The sequence below is a fragment of the Larimichthys crocea genome, chromosome IX (assembly GCF_000972845.2).
Source record: "Larimichthys crocea isolate SSNF chromosome IX, L_crocea_2.0, whole genome shotgun sequence".
In the NCBI taxonomy this organism is placed as follows: Eukaryota; Metazoa; Chordata; class Actinopteri; family Sciaenidae; genus Larimichthys; species Larimichthys crocea.
The window spans coordinates 8,453,658-8,474,839 of record NC_040019.1 but is presented as its reverse complement, the minus strand read 5'-3'; the positions used below and the strand labels follow the sequence as shown (position 1 = coordinate 8,474,839).

Here is a 21,182-nt window from a genome sequence, read left to right as displayed (position 1 = left end):
CTGATAGCCAAGTTTTATTACCACTGGAGTTAAGCAATCTGTTATTATATTAACACAAGTCCCTGTATGTTAAACCATTTCTTTAAGGTTTAGTTTACACACACACACACACACACACGATTATTGTTTTAAGCCAAGCTTAAAACAGCATCTTTTTTCTGTCTTCTCACTTCCTCATGCAGACATGCACAACTGTCCACATGACCTTCTCTACCTACCATATGCTTCGCATAGATAGTACACACTGCTGGCATGTCTCTTTTCTTGTCCTGCTTTTTCTTTCACTCGCACTCACACACAAACAATGAGTCATGAATAAAATCACAGGGAGGGGAGAGAACTCACACACAGCTGCACACGTTTACAAATAAAAAGAGACACATTTATGTGTGTGTGCAGAAACATAAGGAACAAAAAGGATGAACTGGAAGTCGTGATTAGACATTGTTTGTTTTGTCATGAAAAAGTAGCTCATCTGCATTCCACTGTAATCAAAACATATGTGGAAAACTCTGCACCGGCCTCTGTAAATATGTCTTAATATGAATGACAGCGATCATTGGCAGCCATCTATCAGGCTGGACCATATGTTGCTTTGGGTGGGGAGGGAATGAGGGCTTACCACAAAGCCTGCCTTATCCACTGGCATTACAGTCTCTAAGAAAGGATTTACTCTTTAATTCTTGATTAGATAGAATTTTCTCCCCAGTGTGTGAGCACAGTGATACACCGAGCTGAGATAACCTGCCCTGTTGGAAAACTGTGTGAGTGTGTGTTTGTCTGTCCTTTGGCAATGCTCCCCCTCAGACACACACACACACTCATATTCGCCAGCCTACCCCCTCCCACCAATATGCCATCCCATTTAGTGCCTGGGCTTTTAACACATTTTGATAAGACTATTATTAGAAGTGATGGATTATCAATCAAGAATTAATCCTGATTGATGTGTTCGCCCCAACTGGAAAAGAACCACACACATTGCCACACTGTTTGTTTTCATCTCTGGGATGAAAGAAGGTGGTTTTCTTCATGGGGTGACATGAGAGAGGATCTTTTTTTTTCTTTTTTTTTCATGATCAAACCACCAGCTTCCACCATCTTCACCTACTCAGAGACGTGAGGAGACCACTGAGAAAGACATACATTTATTTAGTTCCTTCACTCATTTATCTTCCTCCCCCCACGTCTCTTTGCCTGACTGGCTGCTGAGCTGACTGACTGCCTGGATGGTTGGCTCCCTCTCTCACTGGACTCTCACTGGCGCTCCACTCACACACTGTGTGAGCTTCGCTGGGGCTGGGGTGGAGAGAGACAGTCGGGCTTGCTCAGGCTTTGGGAAGTAGGATCTCTGCTAGATTTTTCTCTCTGTCTGGTTGGTAGACTATTAGATGAGAGCAGAGGAGAGCAATATCTGGCTCTCTCTCCTCCAGCACTGACCACTGACCATCACTACTGTGCTGCATCCATGACTTTACATACCTGGCTGGTGTATGGGCTTGGATTTATCTTGGCTTGGGCACTCTGCTTGACACAGGGTGAGTAGGATGTATTTGGAAATGTATAAAGGATTTTGCAATGCATGGAGACATGTGAGAGGGTGTATACACGTGTGTGTCTGTGTGTGCGCATGCATGTGCATGCATAGATTTGTATGTGACAGACAAGAAAAAGTGCACTGAGCTCTAATGATATCACAGATTCAATAACACTTACAACAGGCTTCTGCAGACAAACTAATCAATAACATAATGTACAGTCATAGAGGTTATGTTGCAGTATACATATGAATACAGTGAAAGTATTGTAAAAATCAACATTTGTTAAAATAAGAGAGAGCAGTCGAATTATGGAAAATAGGCTGGGGAAATCACATATATATAATAAACGACCATGCTGAAAGGTGCTTTTGTTCTGCATGTAATTGACCTGGGAGTTCAAAGCTATGGCTCCCAACAATAGGTAATATCCATAGTTGGCAAACTAAATTTCCCTAAAGAGCAATAACGATTGACCTGACTCGGCTGGGCTGCAACCTTTGTTTCACTAGGGACCAAAGAGAAGGAAGAAAGAACTAGGGTGATGTGTGCTGAGATGTTGCTTTGCTTGACGTGTATGTTTTGGTCTGAATCAGATCACCTCTGATCCCAACTCCAAACCGGAGGGTGAAATGAGCTCCTGGACCGATTAATGATGTGGCTTTTATAAATAGGGGAGCAGATGAGGCAAGAGAAGAAAAAAACATAGATGTATAATGGATAAAAGGTGATAATGAGTCATTACCAACAAACAAACCAGAGGAAATTGAGCTTAATAGCATGGTAGCACATTATTTAACACTTACTATGCATGACATAATTCTTGATTACAGCAATAATCTTGCAATCATGATTAGTTTCTAAAACGTTTATGGTGTCTTAAGTGCTCATTTTGAGCACAACCTTATTTTAAGTTCTACTGAAAGAGTAAAACATAATAATATATATTGAGATGGGAAAACTGTAATAAAATGAAACCCAAATGTTCTTATGATAACTCCTCAAACCCTTGTTGCTTGTCTGTTCATGCTTTTTCCTTTTGTCCTCTTCTTTAAACGTTTCTCATAAAAAATGTATAAAGCATATAACAGTATTATGAATTTAATTGGCTCTGCGTTGAAATGCAGATGAGCAAATTTGCATGATTACATGTTAAACATGATCAAAACCAATAATTGATGAAATTAGATTTAGGTCACAATAGATTTTGATATATACAGACTTAATCAACATTAGCAATGCATACTGGGAGAGGATCTGGTTATAATTAATTGCACTGTGCCGTGAAAGCTGAATGTCTTTCCAATATTTCTCATTATGTTGACAAATGCTCATATCGGGCAGCTTTTCAATGTTTCATGAGGGAGGTGTGTAACAATATCGGTTCACAGTGAATTGATAAATCAGGTTGTTAGCCAGATGTAAATGCCCATGCCATGTTTTTTGTTTCTATTACCCGACCATTACCCAGCTCTATTGAAATGCTCCAGTATTTATGACAGCTTTCACTGCATGGCGTATCACCAGCAGGGGAATATGACACATCCCCTAAAGGCTGGCATGTGCTCACAGTCCCTATGAGGCTTTACATTGATTCCAGCAGATTTCTAAAGTGATTTTTGTAAGAGCATTTGCCTCGGATTAGTTTGCTCCTGAAAGCTCCATCAGAGCTTTCGGTGGGCTATTTAACAGAGCAGAGGTAGAGAGAGGCTCGTGTCCACTCACTGCCCTCGCACTTTGTAGGTTGTAGGTTTGTACAGATAAAGAGGGAGGATTGGTTTCAGCCAAAGCTGATCTTCCATCTTATGTGTGTGGGATTTTAGAGGTCAGGCACAGGTGTGTGAGTGGTCTGAATTCACGGACAATCCCTTTAAGCTCTGGTGGATTTGTTCTGTAAAGCTTAGCCTTACTTTCTTGAGAGAGTTAGACATTTGGGAAGTGAGACGGGAGAAGAGGGAGCTAAAGATGAAAGAAGCATTCGGATCACCATTAAATTTCTGAAAAGATACGCTTAAAAGTTCTACTGTATCGTGCTTCGATACAGGGACCAAGCACAGTTCGGCAAAATCATCATGTTGGGTCTATGATTTTTAGGCTTTAGTTGAGAAAGCAAAGTAAACAGCATCGTCTGGCTGCATATTGATCAAGTCCCACTCAGGTCCTTTTCTGTGCTGTAGTTTCCACCATTTACAGGGTGCTGAGTGGTAGACACAGCTTTGAGATCACAAGCTAGAGCTGGCAGGCAGACAGCTTAGGATGGGGTATACTACTGAGGGTGAGTCACCCTTAAGCAGAAGAGAAGAGAAGAGAAGAGAAGAGAAGAGAAGAGAAGAGAAGAGAAGAGAAGAGAAGAGAAGAGAAGAGAAGAGAAGATTGTGAATATGTATGTTTATGTATGTTAAAGATGATTTAAATTTGAAAGTCAATGGAGATCCTTCTGATGTAGATTTGGAGTCATGGTTTCATCAAAGCCAGGTCAACTTTACCTCTGAAGAAACAATATTAGCATTACCAACATTGCTACAAACTGGGTTTATTAGGCTGGATGTCTACAAGCGGAGACAGTTAACTCACACTTGATGTTGTTCCCATCATGAACACATTTCTTGGCATAATTCTTGGATTCTACTATGTATGCTAATCCTTGCATAGTCTAAAGTAGCAGGAAGTGGGCTATTTCTTATGTACACTCATGTCATGTACTGTTCTGTGTCCCCTGCAGTCAATGGGCTGCAGTGCTATGGCTGCAACATCATTCAGGGCCAGAGGTACGTGGACGTGGGCTGCTCCAACCCAGAGGTCATCACCTGCGCCCACTCACACAAAGGATTCAAACACCGATTCTGCATCAAGACAGAGAGTAGTGAGTAAACCTTAATGAGCGATATATAATGACGAATAAACTGAAATCATATTTACAATCTTCTTCTTCTTCTTTTCTTCTCTTCTCTTCTCTTCTCTTCTCTTCTCTTCTCTTCTCTTCTCTTCTCTTCTCTTCTCTTCTCTTCTCTTCTCTTCTCTTCTCTTCTCTTCTCTTCATTTCTAGTTAGGTAGAAGATTATTAAATCATTATGAACTCACTCTGGCATGCCACTGGACATTGGCATAATCATTTTTAATCGGTACTTTCATGTAAATGTTCTGTGTCCACTGATGTGAATATTCTATTGCTCCTTGCACTGAGGATAGTTATGTAACCCTACTTAAATGTGCTTTGCTGAGTAAATTATAAGTCCTTCATTGTTTGAAGTCAAATGAAGGATGTGGACAGCCACGACAAGATAGTGATGGCCAGATGAGTGGTTCTGCTGATGTCCATAGAAGCGTGGACAATCCAGCTGTTCCTTTGCTTGATGTCTACCTCGGTTCACCCATGTTGAAAGGGCTGATGAGGCACCTTTTTTCGATTGGCTCAGAGAAACTGAAAGCTCAGACAAGGACTGACAACAGCCCATCAGAGACAAGTATGACAGTTTGTCAAAACCTTAAAGCAATGTCTTGGTAGTAATCTGTAGCCAGTCAGTCTGTTAATCTTCCTGTGACCCCGCCAAACTCAAATCTAACAGATGCTGGTGAAGTTCTATAAGAGTCTTAGACTTCTAGTCCCCTTTGTCCTCGGATACAAGACATCTGTCCTGAGCCCAAAGCCGGCCAAATGCCCTTCTCTCCTAAACATAACGTCCTCTCACTTCTTAGCTGTCTCCAACATATAACTGAGATGGGCTAGACTAAGAATCATCATAACTGAAACGAAGAAGCTGATCTTTTCAAGTTGGCAATCACCTTAAAAACATCATCACTTACCCTGTGACATCAGGTTGTCTTTTATGGGATTATAAATGACAGAGATGTTGTCAGGTGCTAATCGAGTGCCAGAAGGTGATCAGTAAAATCTCATTAGAGAAATTACCTAAATAGAAAAACAGGGTGAAGCTGAAGTAGGGCTGGAATTCATTTATTCATTTATGTAGAGTTTGCCTGTGCCAAGTATTCCTGCGTTCAGATTCTAATTATGTATTTTAGTTTCATCGTTTCCAAGCTGCAGGCACTGAAAGAATAATTTAAATATAACACAAACTGTATTGCAGTAATTATTAGAGGCCAGTGTTTTTCTTTAAGACTGTGTTACACGCAGAAGTGACAGAATTTGCAGCTCTCACTTCGGGATTTAGGTTTAGGTATTTATTTATTTAGATATTTTCAGTATTTTCCCAGTTGCATAAAGCTAATACGCATTTTAAATATAGACTCTGCATTTTGTTGCTATGCTTCTCCAGGTACAAAATGTACCATTTGTCAGAGGCTTGGTTTCTCAACTGTGAAGACACATCCTGTGGAGTGTGCCTTTAAGATCTCTAAATGTCTTCCTCATTACACACTTGCAGTATTTGGTGCTTACTTATGCTTTTTTTTCTTGCTGAGACAAACACCAGCTCGTCACTCTTCTCTCTCTGACTGACTGTCTCCCCCTTCTGTCCCTCCAGCGGCTCTGGGTATTGTCCTGACCAGTGGTTGTGCCACATCCAGACACTGCCAGCAGCAAGAGCTGCCAGGGGTGCGCATCCATTGCTGTGACTCAGACCTATGTAATAGCGCCACCTCCTGGTATCCAGTCACACTCCACTACATCAGTGCATTGTTCAGCCTCTTGCTGCTGAGGATGTGGTTGTGATATGGAGTCAAACTGGAGAGGGTTTTGACACCAGTGGACTATTGGATAGTAATTTTGTATTAGTAACTCTCACACACTCCTCATGTTTAGAGCTGAATGAGAGTTTATCTCGGTGTTACTGGCAAGCACCTTGAAATCGTAGTTAGACCAATGGCCAAATAAAATAATGATGAAGCTATACTGATGAAGTCATCAGTGAATTTATTGTGCACATCCACTTACTCAAATGTAGTTTGTACAGTACATGGAATATTATGGGACAATTTTTGCCATGAAAGAAAGTTCTTTATTTGTCCGTTCATAAAAATCTTTTAGTAGCAGATACACACTGACTACAGTTTTATAAAGGCTCACATCCACTTGTACTGTAAGACATAAATCCATTTTCTCTGTTATAAGGAGTCCATCGTCTTTCTGAAGACCAAATCTTTGTGTGCAGTACATTCTTTTAAAGTCCAAAGGCTATTTACTTTGTAAAATGAAAGATATTTTTTTAGTTTGCCGTCTAGTTCTCCAGGCTAAGCTTGGGGGAAGCACACTGCATGTAGTTCTGTGTAGGATTGTAAGAAACATTGTACAGTGAAAGCATGTAATGTTGTGAATTTATGTATTAAAATGTTTCATATTTTTCAAAAGAAAAAGGCTTTGAATTGTTTCGTCATACCAAAACAAAAGTTATGTGACACGTGAGGTTCATTTGTACTCAGTTTGTTTTTCAGTGGTAGTGTTTGCGTACAGTAAATATATTCATATTACAGCGAGAACTGTTCAACGACAATCCATCATTACTTAAGACTTGAAATTTTCAAGAACTTTAAATGTGTCTTAGAGTTCAGTCACAAAAAGCATCAAACACTATGATCAAACTGTCTCTCATGACAACCACCCCAGTAAAGTAAGACCAAAGGTTACCTCTGCTGCAGAGGATATAGGTTCATTAGAGTTACCAGCCTCAGAAATCCCCAATTAACTGCAACTTAGATTAGAGCCCACATAAATGCTTTACAGAGTTTACATAACTGACACACACATATCAGGCTTTGATGTTCGAATTGCTGCAAATAATCAATTACTGATGGAGACTAACAAGAAGGGCTAAGAAAAACAAGGAATGGATATTAGACCAGTGGAAATCTGTACTTTGGTCTGATGAGTGCAAATTTGAGATAACCTCTGTGTTTTTGTGGCACAAATGATGATAATGATAATGATGTATGATAACTACATGTGTGGTTCCAACAATATTGCATGAAGGAGAAGGTGTGATGGAGGGTACTTTCCTGGGGACACTTGTCTATCTATTCAAAATTCATGGCACTATGAACTAGCATGGTTGGCATAGTATTCTGTAGCAATATGTCATCCCATCTGGATTGCACTTTGTGGGACCATCATTTGTTTTTCAACAGGACAATGACCCAAAACACACCTCCTGACTATGTCATGCCTATTTGACCAGAGAGGAGTGATGGAGTGCTGCATCAGATGACCTGTCCTCCAGGATCGACCGACCTGAAGCCAATTGAGATGGTTTGGGATGAGTGGAACCACAAAGAGAAGGAACCGGTGCATATATGGGAACTCTGACTGACTAATGAAAAACTGTTCTAGGTGATGCTGGTTGAGAGAATGCCAAAGCTGTGATGTGATCAAAGAAAAAGATAGGTACAATGAAGGAAAACATTAGAGACATACTTACTGGAAGAGTTTGCCATCCTTTACACATCTTAATAATCTACAGAAAAAAATCTGTTTCAATACGATATTCTTGAAGACAGGCCTGCAATTTGACCTGTAAACCTACTCAAATAATTTAGTTTGAATGTTTTGTATAGCACATATATTTTGATGCAACTTTAAAATGGGATGCAATGGTAACTACAATATTAACTGCATGTAAAGTAAATGTACACATGTTTATTTTTCATGTATATTACTGTTTGCACCTGTTTACACTATTTTTTTCTCTTTCTTCATTCTTTTTTTCACACACACACAACATATTGACATCCAGTAATTGTCATTATTTCAACTTAAAAAGAAAAGAAGATTATATACCTGTGTGTGAATCAGGTCTCCCGTAGAAGCTATCTAAAGCTTATTGAGGGAGCCTGTGTACATGCAGAACAAAACAATACAATACATACAAAACAAGACAATACAATACATAAAACATTCATATTTCAATTCTCTGTGTGTCCTGTACATATGGCAGTATTTACAATAAAGTTGACTTGAAGGAAACAACAAACAAACAGACAATAAATTATTTTTTTGGCCACAAAATGATTTGATTGATCCGTCAAACGACCTCACATCTGTCTGATTAGTCTTCAAAGGCAAAAAGGGACGATGAAACTACCATACCATTTCGTCACTCTGCATTTGGGCAATCAGCCTTCTCTGTGAAAGCCACAACTCAGTGGAAAGCCCTACCTTACGATATAAAGAGCTGCAGTTCCATCAGTACATTTAAAACCAAATTAAAAAGTCTGCTAATGGATAATCAGCTCTGTAGCCACTGACATTGTGGGTGTATGTTATGTGCTATTGTGTGTAACTTTGTATTTTGTCTTATGTGTCCTGTGTGTTTGTTATTGTGCTGTAATATGTTTTAATTGTGTCTGCCAGAGGCAGAGGTGCCGCCAGGAATTTTGGGCCCCATGACAAAATTTGGTTTAATACGTTTATACTGGTGTTCACCTATTTTTTGGGGCCCCTGTCAGTCGCGGGCCCTTGGAATTGTCCTAACTTTCCCCCACTATACGGCGCCCCTGGCCGGAGGGACTGCAGATGAAAAATAGCTGTAACCTAACTCTGGTGCAGTACATCAAATGTAATCGTTTATGTTTATGTTTAATACTGTACATGGTCCCATTAAATAAATGAATGAATGAATGAATGAAACAGCATCTCAAGTGTAAAGTATATGAATCAGGTGTAACCCAATCCCTGAAACACACAAGCTTGTATCTCATGCTTACACCTAAGTTTTCATAATCTGATACGGCACTTCAATCAGCATTAGGTCGTACGTACATGATGAATACACCTGCGCAGGTGAGGTCGCCTCTTCCACGTAAACCGTGCACCCCTACAGGTGAACACACCGCAAACAGCCGCATATGATGCTCTTTGTCCCAGAAGCCCATTGTACAGAGCGGAGGAAACCCTGTGCAGCCCGAGCAGCCATCTTGGACAGACAGATCATACTTGAGCCAGGATAACCTGCATTCCTCTTGTGAGCAGCTCAGGAACACAAAGCTCAAAGGACTTCATTTCTGGTAAGGTCAGGGGAAAGAGGAGACACACTCACACACACACACACAGTCCGTGTGTGGTACGTGATAAACGCTGATATTTAAAATACGGGCACGGTTAGTGGACGCCTGTGTTAGCCGGGAGACAGCTAACTGGAAAGCTAACGACGCTAGCTGACAGATGGCTAACACTGTGTTTGTGTTTACTTCCAACAAAAGGAGATAATCTCCGGTTAAACTACTATCATAGGAGATAAACTACCTGCTTGGTGTTGACTGAATATGGGTTGACAAGCTGACTAAGCTACGTATCTTAACATAATCCAGCCACTGCAGCTAGCTGGCAAACTAGCACGCCAAAGCTAACGCTGGCTAGTTTTTTGTGAAATCCGTCCAGGAGTTATTTTTTCCAAAAAATGACAAAATGACTCTATTGTTTGTGTGTTTTAATAGAGGCGACCGGCTCACACGTGTGTATATTTGTTGTCAGGGTACACATCCGTGGATGTGAGCGAGAGGCAAACGCAAACTTAGCTGTCAAAACAGCTAGCTGTGATGTGAGGGCCGTGGTTTGTTATCAGGCACGATCATGTAAAGCTTCATCCACGAAGTAAATGTCAGGGTTTGTGTCTTCTTCCGCATGGAAACGTTGTTGTTTTGTTTTTTTCTGTGTGTGTGTGTGTGTCCTAACAAACGAACAAACAATAGATATTTAACCAAACTGGTGTTGTCACACAGCCGGCTGTTGAGCTAAAGAAAAGCTAGGCACGGTTTAGGTGAGCAGGTATAATAATAATAATAATAATAATAATAATAATAATAATAATAATAATTAACAGACGCTCCTGTTGTGTTTGTTTGTCTCTTTCTCTCTCTGGCTTCTTGTACATAAGAGATCATACAGTGATATTTCCGTAGCTAATAGTGGGTTGACTTTACTTTTGTTTTATTTTTAAAAAATATCCGCTTTTGTGTGTTAAAGTGGAAATTAGTATAGAGCTGCCCTTTTTATCCAACATAAAATGCTGCATCATTTATGTTTGTGGTGCCAGTAACACTCTTGTTTACTAGCAGGAAACTTGTTCAGTGTTCATATAAACACAAATTTGATTTAGTATGCATTTGCGTTAGGGCGTCTGTCTCGCCTTTTTTTAAAATTCAGTGATCTCATTATATTGTTTTTTTCAGCTTGAAAGAAGTCACATGATTCGAATAGTGGGCCTGAACATCATGGAGGCATTGTGGCTATAGTGTATGTGTCATGATTTTTCCCAACAAGGCCGGTGGTTTGAGTCACCCATAAGTCGTGCATCCTTTTCCCTTTTTTGCAGTCGAGAGGAGAAAAGGCAGTGACAGTGTTTGCTCCGGAGGAAAGATTCAGTGTGTTAAAGAGTAATGGGAAGTGCTGAGGCTGCAGTCTGGTCACATGATCTTGACTCGCCTTCTCCTTGATGGATACTCGTGGGGGTTTATTTCTGTGTAACGAGCTGAAATGTTAAGAGAAAAAAAAAGCGGGGGTTGTGTATCTAACTGAATCACACTTTCAGGTTGGGGGATAACCTCCATAAATAGCTCACTTTTCCAGAGCGCTGGAAACTATCACACCAGGTAGAGAGAGATGCCACATGAGCGTCACGTGACAGGAGGCAGCTGGGAAACGACCCTCAAATGTTCCTCTGGGGTTTTAAAGGATGTCGATGGTGTAACTGTGTGATTTGTTCATGGTTTCACTTTTGTGTTTTTAAAAAAAAAAAGAAAAAGTGCCAAACTTAACCAGAAACATCTGTTTATTAATATACTGCATCAAGCGACACCCTCGAAACGACCACTGCAGTGTTAACAAGCTTGTGGTAGCGAGCGTCCTGGTCATTCGTGATCATTTTTGTGATATCACAGTATGTTCTCAGTCGGGTAGATACCGAGATAGTACGAGCAGCACGTAGCAAGTTTATACAGACTGCTTTTCACTTCAGTTATCTTGTTAGTGTTCGCCTGAATAATCACCAAATGTCAGCTCGAGTTGCAGAGTTTGTTGGGGATTGAGAGTACGAGCCAGATCTTCTCTGGGCCCACCAACAAAAACACGGACACAACCTGCTCTGGTGTCCCTGCCAGTTGTTTACATAAACGATAACATTAAGCACCTTCTTCTGTTGGAAATGTACATTTTTCCTCAGGTAATTAGTAATCTCATTTTAATTATTTTATCCCGATTTTTTTTGTGTTTTCCTCGAGGTGTTGTAGTCACAGTCACAGTCATGTGGGCTCCTGACCCAACAGCATTTTAATTCAAGCAAAGGTGACACCCTGACCTGAATTAACCTGAGCTAAGTAGCCTTGCAGGCCCTCCTCATTTCCTTTCTAGTGTCTCCTGTAGCTATATTTCACATGCTACCGAAAGTCTGCTACTCCCATTTATCTGTCTGTTTCTTTTGATTTATTTCCATCGCTTCTCTCTCTGATTGTCATCCACATTTCTTCTGGGAGTGTCAGCATTAATCTGGCCAGTCAAACACGGTCACTGAACTGCAGCTGTAGAAGCTCGAGCATAACACCAGCAGCAGCAGCAGCAGGCGGCTCCGACATGGCACAGTGACTCCCAGGAACTGCTTTAACTACAACACAGTTTTCCTGGATCTGCAGATCACAGAAACACAGACTGCTGTTTGCCGGGGACATAGAAACCATCAGGCTGCTGAATGATTACGCCCCTTATTGTTAAGGCTGAGTTATTAGTACGACAGAACCTTGATACAGAATTATACAGCAGCTTTTACTCAGCACAACTCTGAAATAGCCTTGATGCGAGGAGATGTTATTGCTTTCTAAAGCAGCTTCATTGATGTCCCTCATGGTCTGAACAAATGTGCATGTTCAAAAAGAGACTCCCTCTCTCTCACTCTTCAACCAATTTGTGTGAAAGCCTTTTCTAATTTACCTCTAGTGGTGTTATTGTGCGGTAAAACTGAAGGCATTTCCCTACATGCTTTGTCTATGCGCTTTGAATTGAGCGAACAATGAAGCGTCACCAGGTATCAGATAGGTGTCGAGGCTATTTTTAGCCCAGCTCCTGAGCCTGTGATGCTGGAGCTGTTCTTGTGTACATGCAAGTGCCACGGTGTTTACTTGTAGACAGACGTGTGTGTGTCCAGTGGCATCAAGATTAGCCAGTGTTGTGCTCTGTCATTATGAGAAGAGACTGCAGGGATTGCTGCTATAGAGAAAATACTGACGACACAGAGCAGCCTTCGTCTACATGCACTGCATCCGTCACATTGTGACCGGGCTTTAAATACATTGGTCAAGAAAGAAATTAAGAACAATAATAATAATAATACCGCAGGTGATGCCGAGCACTCCTGTTACTTCATTGGCTGCTGAGATTTCAGCCTTTGTCATCGACAGAGCTCTGGTTTTGTTAGGATCGCTGTAATCACCTTGGCGCTGTCGTAAGGCAACACACTTCATTTAATCTTCCCTCAAGCCAAGTGTACATTGGTGTAGCGTTTGAAAGGTTGCCTTTTCAATTCTCTACAGAAAGTGAAGCCTGCCAACCTCAGCTGTACTGCTGAGTCAAAAACCATGGCGCCGCATCCGTTTATTTGCTTTGTGCTAGACTTTGATTGTTTTAGTTAACATTAAAAACATAAAAATGGTGTGTTATCTTTAGAGTACAATATCACTTAAATTGTGAAGTGTACATACATTACCAAAGATTCTTGAGCCCACAAACGGGTCCGTTTTGTAACATTTGTGGTAATATAAAGGGCTGACTCATTTTTGGTTACTTGTGTTGTCTTACAGGAATTTAAAAGGAAGTAAATAATCTCATGATCATGAGACACAGGCACATATGTTTTTTAAAAAATGTTTTTTATCAAAGCCATCTTTGCTGATGCTGACGAGCACTCATCAGACCAAATTACATATTTTATAATTGAACATTGCTTAATATAATTAGGGAATTACTCATCAGTATCGATCACTACAGAGAGATGGCTTACTGTTTTTATTGCTGTACTTTAGCGTGCAGTGTTGAAGGAGCCGGGCTTGCCTGCACTCACATCGTTATGGTTGTACTGCTCTGATAGGATCGTGGCTTTGTAGAATAACACTGTCATACATGACAAATTAGTCATGTACAGGGACAGTACTTAATGTGTTTTATTTGCATCCAGACATGCTCAAATTAGATTTCTACTCTTCTAGTATAGTATGTTTGTTTTTTTTGTCACTCGTATTTTAATTTATGTATAAACTATGCAGTGTTAATCCTTTTATTCTTATAACATATTTTATTAATTTATTGCAGACAGAATGTGGTCAGCGTTAAGCCGACAGTCGACTATAGTTTTTGTTTATAAGATAAAAGAATGATGTTTTTACTCGTGACCCACATTGACTTATTTCCCTCGCTTCCCTTTCTGACAGTACATATGCATAAACTCTCTCTCTGTTCTCTCTTTCAGAGCCACAATGGCCACCGCACCATACAACTACTCATACATTTTCAAATACATCATTATTGGTAAGTGAACAATGTCAACGAGTGTTGAGGGTTGATGAGCTTTGTGGGAGCGCTTCACAGTGCATTAATATATCCACTTCCAAAGGACCTGAATGAGTGTTTTGCATACTGTATGTTTCCCCATACACCGAGCATGTCTCAGTATGTCCATTAAAGTCTTTTTCTGCTTTGATCTTTAATAAAGCACCAGATTTTAAGAGCTGTTTCTGCATGACTGCTTTCATCTGCTGAGAGACGCTAATGCTCGGCGACGAGTTCATGTATCAGTAAAATCGGCAAATGCACGAGTCGAAGCAAGCCTGTGACTGTTAGTCCACTCACATTTCTTTAGTCAGTGGCCTATAATATCTTCTTTTATCATCACAGCTGCATGCTTTAAAATGACCAATACTTTAATGTCTGTGCTGTGTATCAATGAAGAGTTTAACACATATTCATTTTTTCCTCTTTTAGAATTATGCTCTGCTCTTTCTGAAGTTTCTTCACGTGAACACATTACTGCTTTTTCTTGTGCATATATTTACAGAGGGACATAAAACACACACACGCACAGCTCTGGGCTATTTATCCTCCTCTTCTGTGAAACTTAAAGCGCCTTGCCTGAAAGCCAACACACTAACAAAACAAACGTGCCATTAGTGTGTGTGTTAAACATGTGCTGTCAGACTCTGTAGGACTGTGCACATTATATTTAAGTCTACGAGAAATTTAAAGTATCATCGCTGACTCCCAGTGGACCCGCTACATCATGCACGGGGACGACACTGCAGGCTTGAATAGAGGATTGTTGTTCTTCTGTTATTTCCTCGGATGACCTGAGTTTCTCTCTCTCTCTCTCTCTACAGGGGACATGGGGGTAGGGAAGTCATGTTTGCTTCACCAATTCACAGAAAAGAAATGTAAGTGCTGCCCTGATTTCTAACTCCTTTTTCATCATTGCTTGCGCCTCGGTGTATGTAAGGTTGCCAGGTTCAACTGGAGTGCCTAAATTGCTTTAGATTTCTTTGTATGCCAGCGGAAGTCAGTGGCATAGAAGTCGAGTGTGAGCTCAACAGTGAGAGACTCTTCTTCTGTGTGTGAGTCAGCTGCAGCCTCCCATTACCATTCAGCTCTGTTTTGTTTAGTGCTACTATTAACAAGCCAGATGCTGTGTTCCTCATTCACTCGCCAACATCACATCCTGCATACACACACACACACACACACACACACACACACACACACACACACACATACATGCACACACATACACTGGGGTGATTTAGAAAAGGTTTTCAATGTCAGCCTTTTTAAAGAAAATTTGCTGCTTTCTGGGTGTTGATACTGAAAAGTATAATGACTAAAGACTGATTATTGATGCACCTGCAGCTGGCTTACATTCAAGATGTGCATGTAGGAGACTACACACGCATTCACGGACTATATAATACAACATTAACATTGTAACATCAGGCACAAGTCGTAACTTTCATCAACCTTGAAAAAAAAAGAAAACTTAAACACAGTTCCTGTCACAATAAAAACCCAGAAATACATGACGCAACACAAAAAATGTGTGAATATTGAGGAAATACTGAAATAGACCCTGTGAAATTCTTTGAATTTATATATTTTGCTCACCGGCTCCCGCATTGCATCATTGTTTTATGTGCCACCTGCCTCAAGAAAGTGTGACGTGCGTGCATGAGTGATTGAAGTCAAGTGATGCAGGAAAAACAGTGGCAAGCAAGCGTGAAAGCCAACGTTAAGCAAACGTGTTCAGCAGAACATTCAAGCCTCGCTCTCTGTGAGTTTCTCAAACATTAAACACATGTTCACAGTAACTTCGCTTTCTTCTCCCCAGTCATGGCGGACTGCCCCCATACGATTGGTGTTGAGTTTGGTACAAGGATAATCGAGGTGAGCGGCCAGAAGATCAAGCTGCAGATTTGGGACACAGCGGGACAAGAGCGCTTCAGGGCCGTCACTCGCTCCTACTACCGCGGAGCCGCAGGAGCACTCATGGTCTACGACATCACCAGGTACCGGTGCTCGCTTTACACCAAAGATTTCATGTAACAAACATTTGCAGTTATTCTATAAAAACATGTATGCAAGAGGAATGTTAATGGAGGGTTGAAGCATCTCATAAAGGCACAGTCCACCCTTACAGACTCCCTCCTGAACAAACACAAAGAATTAGTCTTATGGCTTGTGTTTAAACTTCTTGCCTAAACTGTGAGATGCTATCAGTGGTCTGCCAAACGCACACAGTTCAACATGTGGAGTGTCTGTCCACACCACACCCAAGTGCCCTTTGGGGGGGCCTGGAAACGGTACTTAACTGGAAAAGCTAATATTAATTGTTTACATTACTGTTAATGCGGGCAACCACAGCTTCTGCTAGGCTAATGGACAAGAAGATGAGTTTGTGTCATACATGAACACAACTCATTCCATGTCCACGTCCTGTAATTGAACTATAATTAAATGTGTGGCTTTATAATACGTTTTTTTATATTTGTTTTAATCCCTGGACTTCAAGTTTCAAAAATAGTGTTATTTCAGTTTAGAAGCTGACAGTACAGTTAACCCCAGGTGTTTTTGTGTCGGCCATAGCTAACTCGGCCAGAATTAAATGACTGAAACCAGTTTGGTAGAAGTTGTTTGTACTTCAGGACCAGTTCTTTGACATAATGTTTTCATGAGAATCACACTGTAATGTTGCAGAAATGGTACAGATAAAGTGTTTGTACGTTTCACCTGTGAGAAACTTCTGCTCTCATTGTCACACCGTCCTTATGATGTAGCAGCTGCAGAGTCTCATCTGATCCCTTCTCAGAGACGGCACCATATTAAGTCTTTGCCTGTCGTCATAGTAACCTCTGTCCCTCTGTTGACGTCATGCAGGAGAAGCACGTACAACCACCTCAGCAGCTGGCTGACTGATGCCAGAAACCTCACCAACCCCAATACTGTAAGTACACAGATTAACGTGTACTTGAATTACTGTGTGTCTCAAACTACATGTCCCTACTGTCTGAATATATTCTGTTACTTTGTAGTTTCCTCCTTTCCTTCCCCCCAATGAGTCTGTTTGAAGCCATAGAGCCCTGTCCATTTCTTAAATTGGATTTCTTGGTAAATATGATTAGCTCCTAAATCATACTGCTCTCGTTTACTGAGCTGTGTTCCTTCAACGTGCCACTTCCACTCCAGGTTTTAACATCAGATGAAAATGATTTCCTGTTTTAAAACAACAGAGGTTTCTTTTTAGCAAGCTATTTTTATGTGAGCTTCATGTTTTCTTTTGCTTATTTGTAAAGATAAATATGACCCTTGTATTATTCACCTCTACAATTACGCAGTGTTAGTAGACTAATACGCTTCTGTTGATTCTTTGCGAAGCTGTTTTTCACGGACGTTTCTCGTCTCAGCCATGCGGTGGCAATGTTGTAGTCTAGTTATGGTTCCTGCAGTCAGTGTCGACATGTGTTCCTGCTTCGGGAGATGTTTATTTGGCTGCTGCTGTTTAAGATTTAGAAACATAATGAACAGATTATCTGATCATTTGACTAACTGTCGTCATCTTGAATAAAAGAGAGTTATGCAAGACTTCTTGTAAGCTTAAAAAAAAAAAGCAGCTCAGTTTTCCCAGTAACAACCACCGATTCAAAAACGTAAGATTTAATTTAATTTTAGGTTAACGTCAGTCTCAAATCTCCTTTTATTTTTCCCCAAAACAAGTTTGAAACTTTGTGCCACAACACATTGAAATGTTCACCGCAACAGTGATGATCATCAGCTGCAAACACATTGAGGATCATTGTGAGAAATTCTGAAATAAAACAGAAGAGAAAGAGAAAACACTGAACATGCAGCAGTTCCACTGGAGTCTTAGGAAAGTCTGTCACCGCTCCAACAGTTCATTACATTACAGGTCTAATTACATCAGTTGCTAGGGGCAGTGTTGTCTGTGTGCTCATGCTGGGGTGTCAGTTCCTCGTATCTCTCAATCGATCTCCTAACCGACAACTGCGCAGTGTAACAACTGCTCTAGGAACAGTCTTCCTATATTAACCTTTATCTTGAAACCACATTTCTCTCCGAGAGAGCGCACACTGTCAAGAGGACTGTCTCACCCTTCCTGTTTTGTCCTCTGTGTTTTCAGGTGATCATTCTCATAGGAAACAAAGCAGACCTGGAGGCCCAGAGGGATGTCACATATGAGGAAGCAAAACAGTTTGCCGAGGAGAATGGTGAGTCAGACACAGAGCAGTGCATGTTGGGAAGACAGGACATGGGTTTTAGGAGGAGGTGGAGGGAATGGTTTCTGTTTACATTTCACCACTCTGTTAGTCTCTTTAACTCTTTAAGGCATTAACTGGTCACAAGACACTCAAACTGCAAAAAACATCTCAAGACCGTTCTATCCTCCAATCACAAGAATCCCAACTAAATGTCTCTAATAAAAACTGAGATTTAGGCTCTGTATTCTTCTCAGAATGTTTATAATAGAAGCTCTTATGATGGATTGCACGAGACAAAAGTGAAGATTAACATTCTTTTCTATTTATATTGCTGAGACAGAAACTAGGTGACTTGAGGATAAACTGTGATTCAGAGAGGCAAATTAGAACTTGGTATTTGAGGCATGTGAGCTTGTATCAACAATATTTTACTGACTCTGTCACTGTCTGTTTTTATGTTCTACAGGTCTGTTGTTTCTGGAAGCCAGCGCAAAAACGTGAGTCTGCATAACTTCAGCCGTTCAAATGACTGCAGAACATGAAGTATCCAGTCGCTGACATTCCCAAACTCCCAATTGCCGTCTTTCTCACGTTTGTGTTTCTGCCCCGTGTTCAGAGGTGAAAACGTTGAGGACGCCTTCCTGGAAGCTGCTAAGAAGATCTACCAGAACATCCAAGATGGCAGCCTGGACCTGAATGCAGCTGAGTCGGGGGTCCAGCACAAGCCCTCTGCCCCTCAGGGCGGCCGGCTAACCAGCGAACCACAGCCCCAGAGGGAAGGCTGCGGCTGCTAATGACACAGCAAACTCCCTTCATCTTCCCTTCCTCTCTCTCTCTCTCTCTCTCTGTCCTGCCCACCGCCCTCCCTCACCCATCCTCCCTCCCCTCCATCCATTCCTCCACCTCCGTATGTCCATCCACCCTCCTCCCTCACTGCACCAGGAGCTGCATGAGAGCAGGGCTGCGGAGAGAAGGAACGGGGGACGGATATCGACTTGGGCCAGACTGAGCTGGAGCAGGGCTGTGTGGACTGCACCTCTCCCCCTCCCTCCCTCTCTCTCTCCCCCTTCTCTCTGCCTGTCTGTCTCCATTTGTTGCCGTCTCGCTTACCCTCTCTAAACTCTGTGTCCTTCCATAACTCTCCTCTTTCGCCCCCCTCCACTCTATTCGTGCACCATTCAGTGTAGTCCTCCCTCCATCATAGAATCGTAGACACCACCACCACCATGCATTACACGGGTTACTGACACTTTAGATAGATGTAATGTTGATACGATAACGATAAACCGAGACTGTTTTTTATGTTTGGTTTTATAGCTATATATGACATGTAAACACTGCATTAAGTTTCATCCATCATTGATCAGTTCTGTCTGAATCGGATCGGAATTATATCCTGAAAGTCCTCACGTCTCTCCCGCATCGTTTACCAATCCAGCGTTTTAGCGAGACATGTGGGTGTGACAACACGCCCACCGGATCGGGACAGTGAAGGCAATGAAGTGTAGTGTATCATGCAGCCACACAGGTGGAGCCTCTTAAAGTGTGTCAAAGAATGTGTAGCCGAGTGAGCTTTTTTTTTTCTGAAGGATTCACACCTGCTTGTGGCTTTTTAATTCTGTTTCTGCTGCTCGGCACAAAGCGAGTTCCTTTGCCCCCCGACGTGGCAAAGCTGATGCGCTCAGAAGAGAGAGAGAGGAAAACCCGGAATAACCCATGAATTCTTTGCGGGTGATTCCTCTGTCTCTCCTCTGAGATATCACAGGAAGGAATATTGGGTGTTTTCCAGCTTGTCTGTATTTCGTGAGTGTCTGTGTGTGTTTAAGAAGTTGGATGGGAGTTTTCTTTTTGACACTTTAGCAACAAAAAAAACCAACAAAAAAACATGGCATTTGTTTTTGATGGAAAAATTCATTCACATCTGTTTATTTGCACCAGCTCTCCTTCTCTCCTCACTCATGTGACCCCAGAGCTCTCATATCAACAGATTCTGTCTTTACCAGCATTTTCTTTGTCATTGTTTGTTGCCTTATTATAATTAATGTTATTTACTCTTTAATCTTTCTCGTTTTTGCTGCACTTGCTCTTCACGCTGCTGTTTGGATTCTCCCTGATTCAGTAAATCAACTCTTTTTAGAATAATCATTGCATTTGACTGGAGAATAACAGACACGTACAAAGTGGTGGCTCACACGGTCATATTATCTATCAGCAGCATGGTCTTAAGCCCACATCTTAATTAATGGGATGTAAAAACAAAGTGTCAACACTCCTTTATCTCAAAGTGCTGCACTGAAGAGCTGATCTTTGTTCATTTGGGCAGTTGTTTCTCTGCGTTGTATAATACAACACCAAGCAGCATGACTCCCCCCTCCCAACACAGTGAGATTGTCAAAATCCAATTGTTTTTTTTTCTCCTCCCCAAGTACAATTTTTCTGTACCATAGTGATTCCCTGATTAGACAGCTGTATATATTGCTTCTTAACTATTGGTGATGACCTCGCTACTTGGGATTTAGACATTTATTTGCTGGCTCTGCCAAGATCTGTACAGTTGATGTGCTAGTGGGTTGCCTGTAATTCATGCTTGGGAAATTCTGTAACATAGTTTCTATTAATAAATGTATGTAAAGGACAGACACCTAGACACCGCCCTCCTCCTCCCACCCACCCTGTCTGCACACTACTGAACCTGTCGATTGGTTAAGGGGAGAGGAAGTGGATTGAGATGATGTGCAAACTAGTATTTATGTCTGCAAACTTTGATTCCTCTTTTCTGTATGGAGTGGAGAAAGGGGCACTTTTATGTTTATATTCAGTTTTTTGCTTTCCACACCCCATCATCGCTCCTCCCCACATGGGCGGGGCCTGCATCGCTGTCTTAACTTTTGGGGAGTGGGGATCGGTTTATTATTGTGGGAAGTTGGTGGACTGGGTTTTTTTTTTTTTCTCTTC

At 41.3% G+C, this 21,182-nt stretch overlaps 1 protein-coding gene across 1 annotated transcript; it reads left to right on the top strand.

Annotated features, from left to right (window-relative positions):
- The first annotated feature begins 9,306 nt into the window (after positions 1 to 9,306).
- Positions 9,307 to 21,151, top strand: rab14l (RAB14, member RAS oncogene family, like). Its single transcript, XM_010738366.3, has 8 exons — positions 9,307 to 9,494; positions 13,940 to 13,998; positions 14,844 to 14,897; positions 15,842 to 16,019; positions 16,888 to 16,954; positions 18,149 to 18,236; positions 18,694 to 18,724; positions 18,844 to 21,151. The coding sequence occupies exons 2-8, from the start codon at positions 13,947 to 13,949 to the stop codon at positions 19,019 to 19,021; spliced, it is 648 nt and encodes a 215-aa protein (XP_010736668.1). The 5' UTR covers positions 9,307 to 9,494; positions 13,940 to 13,946; the 3' UTR covers positions 19,022 to 21,151.
- The last annotated feature ends 31 nt before the right edge of the window (positions 21,152 to 21,182 follow it).

Excerpts from the sequence above, each read along its gene's own strand:
- rab14l (XM_010738366.3), top strand. The coding sequence starts at position 13,947 with ATGGCCACCGCACCATACAACTACTCATACATTTTCAAATACATCATT. Across the intron at positions 16,955-18,148 it reads ACCTCACCAACCCCAATACT|GTGATCATTCTCATAGGAAA; the intron begins GTAAGTACACAG and ends CTGTGTTTTCAG. Across the intron at positions 18,725-18,843 it reads CTGGAAGCCAGCGCAAAAAC|AGGTGAAAACGTTGAGGACG; the intron begins GTGAGTCTGCAT and ends CCCCGTGTTCAG.